Below are 10735 nucleotides of genomic sequence, written 5' to 3'. Positions count from 1 at the left end.
TATTAGTATATACGTCTAAGTGAGCTAGTTGTACAAGTACATACGTCTAAGTGAGTTTTTTTCCTACTTTTAATATCATAGTTAGACTAGTAGTCCGATATAAAGAGTCAACTGAGGAAAAAAAAATCTAGTAGTCCAATATAAAGAGTCAACTGAGAAAAAAAAATCACGAGTTCAATTCTCATTGAAAACGTTACCCATCAAGTATATTAACTAACTTAAAATCATTGATAAGATATGACCAAATGTTCAATTTTATTAAGCTAGTTCTATGCATTAGTTTATTATCTTTTACTTATTATATTATTAATGTATAAATTTTCGATAAATTTATCTCCATAGTCATAATCCTCATTTTAACTTGGACATAGTTTCAGTTTCGAAAAGAGATTTTTAGTCTCTTTCCACTTAATCATCCATAATCCCTAGTGAGTGGTTTCCAACAAATCAATCTAAATATTTCATATGATTTGATTTTCCATAACCAGATCAAAATCATAATCTGAAATTAAATTGCAGTCAAGTGACCTATCAATTCATTAAGTAACTCAGAATACCATTTGAAATAGTGAAAGATGCAATATAGTTATGTAGACTAAAGGAAAAACCCTAAAAGTACTACAAAACTCCAACTATGAAGACCCAGAATAATATAAAGCAATTCAAACTGTTTTTGGCTCCAACTATCAGCCAAGGAAGTTCATAATCACCAAATGGAGCACCAAATTGCAAAGCACGAAATCTGCGAATGCACGTTCTGGTGGCAAATCCTACAGATATATAAAAACAACTTCAACTATGAGAAAACAAGTGGAGAAGTTCATCACAGAATTCACTACTCCTTGTTCAATATCATCCATTTATTAAATATCAAACTTGGTAAACTAGCAGGACATATAAACCCTAAAAATGACTTATCAGTTATCACATCCAAGGCACAAGGAATCGACAATGGCAGTCATACAACACCCGCAAGCTCAAAAAGCCTACTACAATTGGAAAACCTAGGCTCTTCTTTGATCTTGAAAAACCATGTTATTTGAGTAAAGAAAATTAGGGTATTACAGTATTGATGGTTAATGATGATAGCGAGTTATTTGAAATTAATTTCGAACAACACACATCAAACAAGTCCTAGGTCACTAAACCAGAGCAGAAATATCAAATAAACGAGTATATTGTGACCTTACCTTAAATTCCTTGTTTTCTTTGTTTACTTGAATACGAAGACAAACTGCAATCACAGAAGGTAATCAAATCAGTAAGGAACATTGAAGAATCTTACCACAACCTAAAACATCAATTAACAAACAGAACTGCTTACCAGCAAGAACTGCAGTTCCAACACATGAGAGCACTCCAGAGAGAAACGAATTGAAAGGAAATGAACCAACGATTGCCATGTAAACCACCTGTTTTAAAGCTAAATATGTAACAGGCTAACAAAACGTAACTTGAAACAAAATAAGGTATAATGGATTGAACTGATCATATAACAGAGTTATCAATAGCAAATTGGTAAAGATCTGTATCAAGCATTAACACGAACTTGGACATTAGATATGGAATGTTCAAGAGATATGTCAATTTAATCTTCTACATTTTGCCTCCGACAAGACTACTTTGGATTGCCATGTAAACCACCTGTTTTAAAGCTAAATATGTAACAGGCTAAAGAAAATTGGTGAAGATCTGTATCAAACATTAACACGAACTTGGACATTAGATATGGAATGTTCGAGAGATATGTCAGTTTAATCTTCTACATTTTGCCTCCAACAAAACTACTTTGGATTGCCATGTACACCACCTGTTTTAAAGCTAAATATGTAACAGACTAAAGCAAATTGGTGAAGATCTGTATCAAACATTAACACGAACTTGGACATTAGATATGGAATGTTCGAGAGATATGTCAATTTAATCTTCTACATTTTGCATCCGACAAGACTACATTGGATTGCCATGTAAACCACCTGTTTTAAAGCTAAATATGTAACAGGCTAAAGCAAATTGGTGAAGATCTGTATCAAACATTACCACGAACTTGGACATTAACTATGGAATTTGAAGATCAAAAACAGTAGTTGGTTCAATAATATAAACAAATCATGTAGATTTAGCATCACAAGATGAAATCATTCAGATGTAAAAGCTAAATTCAATCTCAATTTCTCACACAGAACCATCAGCTGGTGAATCACAAAATCAAAATACATATCCATAGATTCGATTATATCAATCAATTAGATGATAACTTACCTGAATCAAAGCTGTTGAAATAGCAAACATAACATAGAGATCGATGATCTGCAGATAAAATCAAGATACATTGACTATCAAGACATGAAGAATTCCATGGTATGCGATAGATCTATGGTAAGAAATGAAGGAAGTCAAACCTTGAGGTTAGTGGGAGTGGCGGCATAGGAAGAACGGAGAGAACGGAAAAGTGCTTGAGCATCCTTAGTCGCCGATGACTTCGCCATTTTCGCTCTAATTGACGTTATGGAAGGTAGTTCTGCACAGTTGTGTTATATTAGATTTGGAAAAGGGAGGAAAATGATAATCCTTACTTGGGGACCCGGGGTAGACAATACTTTTATGATGCAAATATTTATTATATATATATATATATATATTTTTAAGTCGGATATCAATCTTTTTATGTGTAACTTTTCGTTTAGATTTAGAACCCATTAAGATAACTCAAGTGACAATTTATGGTGGATAAGGATATTTGATATTCTGGGTTCGAGTTTATTGTCGTCGCTCGTTTAATTAAATTGGTTGAGTATATTTGCGAGCTATATATTTAACTCGCGTGAATTAATCGCACTTCGAAAGAAAAGCGAAACTCGACATTTTATAAAAAAAAAATTAAAAAACTCTAAACGAGAAGAATGAGTATGAAGAGAGGATTCTATGTTCTTGTATTAAAAAAAATGTTATTAGACAAAAATAATTAATTATTACTTAGTTTATTAGTTTTAGATAGTTTGAACCATAGATTTGAAACCCTGTCCGAACCTCGAACCGACAAACTCGATGAATCAGCCGTCAAACTGGGTTATGTTGTTGAAATAATCGGAAATGCAATCAACAAGTTAAATTCGGTAAATCCGCCGGTTGCACTGGAAATTCGATAGCCTGGGTTAACCTAGCGGGTTTATCATATTTTTTTTTTAAAAGAAAAATTACTTATTTTCTTTCTCACTTATCACTCTCTTAATTCCCCTCTCCACAATTGTTGGTTCACATTGAGTTTACTTATTTATAGTTTCATTTGAGTAGACTATCGATTTCTAGTTCTAGACACTGAGAATGACACTCTTTCATTCACCTCAAGCTCTACCTTCTATCTGAACCAGCTCATTCCGCTTTTACCAAACTAAAAAACGATTTAAAGTGGCATTTTCGTAAGTCGTAACTTAAACCTAGTTTCTACTCTAGATAAAAGCATAGTTATCCAAAAATTAGAGGTTATAGTTTGATTTAAAGTTTTTGGTTCCTCGCATAATTCAGTTAAGTCTCTTTTATTTCAATTTCTTTTAAATTATTGTCATCATTTTCTTGTCAAAATTTAGCTTATTTGAGATTCATATTTCATATAGTTGATGACAATAGTTTTATATTATTTTGAGGTTCATATTTCATATAGTGATTATTAGGTTTCTGAATTATCTTTTTATGTGTAATTTAATCATGGATTCTGTGGAAGAAGCACCAACAGATGCAACACCAAAATCTTTAAGTGTACAATTTCAAACTTTTGTAAAAGAAAAATTGATCTTGCATTGCTCATTGTAGGGAAGACTCAGTAATTAACAAAAAAAAAAAAAAAAAATGAAAAGAAACTCAATTGTCACTATTACGAAAATTGATAAAGAGTGGAGGTATTTTAAATTTTGATATTTACTTTGACTATTAGGGTTTTGATACAAATTCATATTATCTCGCCGGACTAAATAACAATTTGCTACAATAAAAAAACACAACAACCGGCCTATTAGCTCAGTTGGTTAGAGCGTCGTGCTAATAACGCGAAGGTTGCAGGTTCGAGACCTGCATAGGCCATTTTTTTCCTAAAATTTTCATTGTTTTCATATTCATAGTAAACTTTTCTATTTTGTATTCAAAGGCCTATTAGCTCATTTGATTAGAGCGTCGTGCTAATGACGCGAAGGTCGCAGGTTCGAGACCTGCATAGGCCATTGTAGCTTTAGTTTTTCGTGTTCATAGGCCATTTTTATTTCGTATTCAAAGGCCTATTAGCTCAGTTGGTTAGAGCGTCGTGCTAATAACGCGAAGGTCGCAGGTTCGAGACCTGCATAGGCCATTGTAGCTTTAGTTTTTCGTGTTCATAGGCCATTTTTATTTGGTTAGAGCGTCGTGCTAATAACGCGAAGGTCGCAGGTTCGAGACCTACATAGGCCATTGTAATTTTAGTTTTTCGTGTTCATAGGCCATTTTTATTTGGTTAGAGCGTCGTGTTAATAACGCAAAGGTCACAGGTTCTGCTATTGTAGTTTCAGTTTTTCGTGTTCATAGGCCATTTTTATTTCTAAAATTCAAATCTATGTGATTTTGTAGTTTCAGCACTATTTTATTAAAAAGAATTGAATTCTAGACAAAATTGGTTAGAGCGTCGTGCTAATAACGCGAAGGTCGCAGGTTCGAGACCTGCATAGGCCATTGTAGCTTTAGTTTTTCGTGTTCATAGGCCATTTTTATTTGGTTAGAGCGTCGTGCTAATAACGCGAAGGTCGCAGGTTCGAGACCTACATAGGCCATTGTAATTTTAGTTTTTCGTGTTCATAGGCCATTTTTATTTGGTTAGAGCGTCGTGTTAATAACGCAAAGGTCACAGGTTCTGCTATTGTAGTTTCAGTTTTTCGTGTTCATAGGCCATTTTTATTTCTAAAATTCAAATCTATGTGATTTTGTAGTTTCAGCACTATTTTATTAAAAAGAATTGAATTCTAGACAAAATTATTGACACTTTAAACTACTATAATCAATTACGTGAAAACAAATGAATTATTATGCTCTGCCACACAATATTCACTATCTTAATTTAGTATCTATCTTTTTATTTATTTTTCTTAATTTGATTGTAGTATCCGAAGTCCTTGATCTACATAGGCCATTGTAATGGTTAGAGCGTCGTGTTAATAACGCAAAGGTCACAGGTTCTGCTATTGTAGTTTCAGTTTTTCGTGTTCATAGGCCATTTTTATTTCTAAAATTCAAATCTATGTGATTTTGTAGTTTCAGCACTATTTTATTAAAAAGAATTGAATTCTAGACAAAATTATTGACACTTTAAACTACTATAATCAATTACGTGAAAACAAATGAATTATTATGCTCTCCCACACAATATTCACTATCTTAATAATATTTATCTCAATATCTTAATTTAGTATCTATCTTTTTATTTATTTTTCTTAATTTGATTGTAGTATCCGAAGTCCTTGATCGATGATCCTCGTTAACATTAGTGCTAATGAGCAACAAAGGAAAAGCGACTTGGTGATAAATAATGAAAGTTAGGTCTTACAGATGGAAAAGGGAACCAATCTCCATGGATTGAGCCACTTTCTTCTACTAAAAATGTGGGTAGTTGGGCTCACATTGAAAACTGCATATCTTTTAGCATCGAGGTGATTATTTAACTAACGAAGTGATTTTGTCGCTATTTTTTTTTAATGAAGATTGAATTTTAGAAAAAATTATTCACCCTTGAACTACCTGATCAATTATGTGAAGACAAATAAGTTATGTTTGACCACTAAATTACTCAATATCTTAATATTGTAAATAATATATATCTTAATAGTATAGAGTTAGGCTCTATCTTTTTATTTTTTTCTCAATTCGATTGCAGATATCTGAAGTCGTTCAACGTTAATTCTAATCAACAACTGTCCTTTTTTTTTTTTTTTTTTAGGAAGACGAGGTATTCCAAAGTGAACAGTAAACTAATAGACCGCTCAATCAAAAACCGGTTTAGTGATAAAAGTGAGAGTTAGGTCTTACTAACAAATAAATAAAGGGACCGTTCTCCATGGATTGAGCCCTTTCTCCTACTGTAAAAGTGGGGGTGGTTGAACTCACATAGAAGACTACGAATCACTTAGCATCAATGTGATTTACTTTAATGAAAAAATAATTTTGTCTAAAAGTAATTTTGTCTTATTAACGCTATTTTTCTTAATGAGAATTGAATTTAGACAAAATTATTAACACTAAAACTATCATGATTGATGATGCGAAAGACAAATAAATTATACCATTAAATTAGTCAATATATTAATAATATATATTTAAATTATTTTATAATATTTTTACATAAAAATTATTATTTTTTCTTTTCTAAACACATGAATATTCTCAACTTTTCATATCTAAAAATATTATCAATTATCTATTTTTTTTTTTTTTTTTAATTTTGGCTAATGAGTTTCACATTTTGGGAGGTGGAGAGTGCACATGCTTCCAGCCAAAAAAAGAAAAAAAGAAAAAAAAGGACAGTACTGTGTTTGCCTAACTTCATAATTTATATACAAATTTTGGCATCCGCCATTAGAGCCACCTGCATCACTTCCTGTGTAAAGAATGTCGTCGCTATCTTCCTTCACCATCGTTGCCTCGCCTCCATCTTCATCGAAGAAACTTTCTTCATCTATTTGCTCTCATCCGCGCTTTCGACTCGTTTCCAGATATACTTGGTTAGCTTCTCTGTACTATCACTTTGATTTCAAGATTTTTTAGGGCAATTGATGTGATTGTATTTGTAACCTGTTAACTTTGATGAATCAATGAATAAACATGCAATAGTGTAATCATCTTCTGCTTCACTGTGTTTTGGATATCTCTCACGATTTCACATCATATAACTAGGTTTTAAATTACAGCTTATAAATTAGGGAGAGAATCAAAGCTGAATTTAGTTATTTGGAGCTGTTTAAGCGAATTGAAACAAAATCAAGCTCTCCATTACAATTTACAACCTCAAACCCTAATCACTGGTCAGTCTACACTCCATTTCCATCCAATTCAACAACCTCAGAGAAACACAAGGTCATAAGAATTTATGTTGGTTCGAGTGCGATATGAGTTGAATATAACAAATGGGGCTAATAACTTGAATATAAGTTGAATATAGACTCTTGGATTTGAATCTCATTGCTATATCCAAATCCAAAGCTACTCTTATATTTCAAGGCAATAGATTCAATAACTAATTATTGTAGTTTAGAATCACTCTGAGCATAAATGTCCAACAAAGGACAGAAAAATCCTAGTTAACGATATACCTACTCATGTTGACTTAGTGATCAATTCGATTTGAGCTAGCCACCGAGTGACCAGCTGAAGCAATTCAAAGAAAACTGATTTGACGCATTTTTTTTGTAAAGTGTATCATGTTACTTAACTATTAGTTCAATGTAGTCTACAAAACTTGCTTGATTGACAGTTGTTTCTTCCTTTTACAATATGGCTAAATGTCATTTGTGTTCTCTATATATCTAAGAGTTAAACATAAAACAGTTTAGCGGTCTAATTGAACTGCTTACACCTACCTTGCCTTAATTAGAGCTATAATCTTTTCTATCTGGAAGCGCTTTGTGTTGAAGCGGGGCATGGTCGTGGGTGTCATGCTAATTCTCCTTAATTGAAAAAAATAAAATAATAAAAATTAGATCTATAATCTTTAATACTTCCCCTCTAAGATGATCCTCAAAACTCAAATTTGTTATGAACCTTTAGTTTTTTTCTCCAAGTTGATAGCTAAAACTCGATTTTTCAAGAAGACTTATTTAACTTAGTGATAGTGCACAAGAACTAATGTTGATTAGGTCATGGGTTTGAATCTTCATAACCGGACTATTTTCAACAAACAAAAAAACTCAAATTTTCAAGTGTGATATTCTGTTATTAATTACAGGGATGGTTCAGTAGGAGTAGCTTCTTACAGTATTTATATTTATTTATCATTCTTTTTGTTTCTTTCCCAATGGAGCTATAAATATAAATGATTTCATTTTCCATTGTGACTTACAGCCCCAACAGGCTTGGGGTCAAATGCAGCTATGCGTCGTCGAGTGTAAGAGAAGATTATAGCTCCACGACAATAGATGTTGTGGCTGATATTAGGACTGAACGGGTATAATCTTACTGAGATTTATCACAATCTTTTTTTTATGACGACCTTTGTTACCCGTTTGACATTATCATACTTCTCTTAGTAGATCGTTGTTTTGGGAGGCAGTGGTTTTGTTGGTTCTGCAATATGCAAAGCTGCAGTATCTAAGGGTATTGATGTTGTAAGTCTAAGCAGGTATGAAATATTAGTTCCAATGCACGTTTTTAGTTCATCTCGACACTCAAAGTCATCTAAACATGTTTTTTACCGTTTTGACCTTTTTAAGTTCTAAAATGCTATCAGGTCTGGACGTCCCTCTAATTCAGGGACATGGGTTGATCAAGTGAATTGGATATCAGGTAAGTTCATTTCCTATACCTATCACGACTTGACTGCTAGAGTGTTCTATAGAGTCTGTTACAGTTGAAAGCTTTTGTTTATCTCTGGTTCTGGTTATAAATGTTTGCAGGCGACGTCTTTTATGCCAATTTGGAGGAAGTACTTTTTGGGGCAACTGCTGTTGTTTCCACTCTGGGAGGTTTTGGTAATGAAGAACAAATGCAGAGAATTAATGGAGAGGCTAATGTTGTTGCAATAAATGCTGCAAAGGAACTTGGTAAGAGGCCTTGTTTGATCTAGGGTTATTTCTATATAATCTTGTTTGATTAGTTTGGTAAAATGGTTAGTGGTATATATATATAATATATATTTTTAAATAGAGGGTATATTGATTAATGATTTGAATGATGTGATTCATGAGTAGATTATTGATTAGATATTGAGTTATTTGAAATTAAGCTCAATTAACCCACATCAAACAAAGCGTTTGAAAACACTTATAATTTCTGTTTTTCTATCTAGATTCGGATTCTGATGAAAAAAATCAAATATCTCATTCAAATACGCAACATTCCTTTGAGTTCTGGTTAATTCTTCTTTACAGGCATTCCCAAGTTCATTTTGATCTCGGTTCATGATTACAACTTGCCTCCGTTTCTCCTTTCTTCCGGATACTTCACTGGAAAAAGGAAAGCAGAATCCGAGGTTCTATCTAAATACCCGACTTCAGGTTTGTGATGTCCTGTCACAATCACATTTCCATTGGACCCATTTTGATCATCGTCAATTTCTCAGGTGTTGTTTTAAGACCCGGTTTCATATATGGGAAAAGGCGAGTAGATGGCTTTGAGATACCTCTCGATTTAATAGGAGAGCCACTCGAGAAATTTCTTCGCGCCAGTGAAAATTTCACTAAGCCTCTGAGTTCACTTCCTGCCTCTGATCTACTCTTCGCCCCACCTATTAGTGTCGATGACTTAGCACTTGCAGCTGTGAACTCGGTCCTCGACGATGACATATTTGGCATCTTTACTATAGAGCAAATTAAGGAGGCTGCAGTTAATGTCAAGGTATAATAATAATAATTATAGAAACAAATTTTCTTTTGTGTGTGTAACTAAGACTGCAATTCTGCTGTTATAGATATATGAAACTGGTAAAGTCAAACAATTGCTGTCAAATTTTATAAGAAATTGCTTGGTTCTTTACTGAAAAAATTGAATCTATTATGAAGATCAAAATGAGATATGAGTTCGATTCTCACTTTGAAGTCGGGTAATGACTTCGGTCGTGTTAGTTTTTAAAATTCAAAATTAAAATAATAATAATGACAGATGTCTTTGCTCATTTGTAGATACTGTGTTACTATTCTGAATTTTCATGTGCTGATACTTGAAAGAGACGGTTTAGACTTTAAAATATTTAATTTTCAGCCGGCAATGACTATTATTATTATTAAAACAAATTGAGTTTTTCTATAATTTAATTTAAATAGACAAATATTATTAAATTTGTTAATATATATATATATATATAATTAAAATATATTATCACAATATTATTTTGATCGGATCCCTAGCCTCTCGGAGGTTTTGGGTTCGAACTCGTTAAACGACAAATTATGCGTGTGTTGAAACGAAATTCAGGTTTTAAAAAAAATACCCAATAATATATATTTTTTTTTTCAAATTCAGTTTGAATAAAACTGTATTCAAATTATCCCTATGTATTTTGTTGAAAAAAATAAACCATAACTAAACTTTATTTTGTAACTATCTGATACAAACCAGCAATATTTGAATTTCTATTTCTTATTTAAGATTTTTGAAAATTTTAAATAAGCAATTAATTTTGCTTTTTTTTTTTCTTTCTGAAATAATTAATTTTAATTAATTAAGTCAGTTGCTTGGAAAACAAGCTAACAATTATATTCCCTTTTCATGCAAATTGACTTATATGCCACTTGTAGATGAATAAAAGTTATTATATTTATATTTTAATAGAGTTGTGTCCATTTATAATTTTATACTTGTGTAACCTTTTAGGCTAATTTATATAGAAAAAAATCTTATAAATATCTTTCCCATCTTACCCTTATTAAAAAAAATTCCAAATAGATCAAAGTAGTTTATATTAGATGACTTGGGCCCCAATCCTCTAAGAATTTTCGTTTGTAAATTGAGAGCGGGCCCCACGAGTTGTTCTTATTTGATTTTTCCGTTGAAATTACTTATGCCTTGTTTG

At 32.2% G+C, this 10735-nt stretch overlaps 2 protein-coding genes and 3 non-coding genes across 5 annotated transcripts; 4 read left to right on the top strand and 1 right to left on the bottom strand.

The window, feature by feature from the left end:
- Positions 1-489: 489 nt before the first annotated feature.
- Positions 490-2543, bottom strand: LOC124918378 (dolichyl-diphosphooligosaccharide--protein glycosyltransferase subunit DAD1-like). The gene is made up of 5 exons (XM_047458554.1): positions 2403-2543; positions 2259-2310; positions 1325-1423; positions 1191-1234; positions 490-770 (listed from the first exon to the last, which is right to left on the bottom strand). Exons 1-5 carry the CDS (start codon positions 2487-2489, stop codon positions 687-689), a joined length of 366 nt encoding a protein of 121 aa, XP_047314510.1. The 5' UTR covers positions 2490-2543; the 3' UTR covers positions 490-686.
- Positions 2544-4003: 1460 nt separating this feature from the next.
- On the top strand, positions 4004-4077 carry TRNAI-AAU. Its single transcript has one exon. It is a non-coding gene; the product is annotated as a tRNA-Ile (tRNA).
- A 63-nt stretch (positions 4078-4140) lies between these two features.
- Positions 4141-4214, top strand: TRNAI-AAU. The gene has a single exon. It is a non-coding gene; the product is annotated as a tRNA-Ile (tRNA).
- Positions 4215-4265: 51 nt separating this feature from the next.
- Positions 4266-4339, top strand: TRNAI-AAU. Its single transcript has one exon. It is a non-coding gene; the product is annotated as a tRNA-Ile (tRNA).
- Positions 4340-8026: 3687 nt separating this feature from the next.
- LOC124918365 (uncharacterized protein At1g32220, chloroplastic-like) lies at positions 8027-9753 on the top strand. Its single transcript, XM_047458541.1, has 6 exons — positions 8027-8173; positions 8259-8347; positions 8456-8511; positions 8622-8768; positions 9096-9221; positions 9287-9753. Exons 1-6 carry the CDS (start codon positions 8042-8044, stop codon positions 9565-9567), a joined length of 831 nt encoding a protein of 276 aa, XP_047314497.1. The 5' UTR covers positions 8027-8041; the 3' UTR covers positions 9568-9753.
- Positions 9754-10735: the final 982 nt, after the last annotated feature.

The sequence above is a fragment of the Impatiens glandulifera genome, unplaced genomic scaffold, assembly GCF_907164915.1.
Source record: "Impatiens glandulifera unplaced genomic scaffold, dImpGla2.1, whole genome shotgun sequence".
In the NCBI taxonomy this organism is placed as follows: Eukaryota; Viridiplantae; Streptophyta; class Magnoliopsida; order Ericales; family Balsaminaceae; genus Impatiens; species Impatiens glandulifera.
Note: the sequence above shows the minus strand (reverse complement) of the source record. Positions and strands in the feature narration are given on the sequence as shown.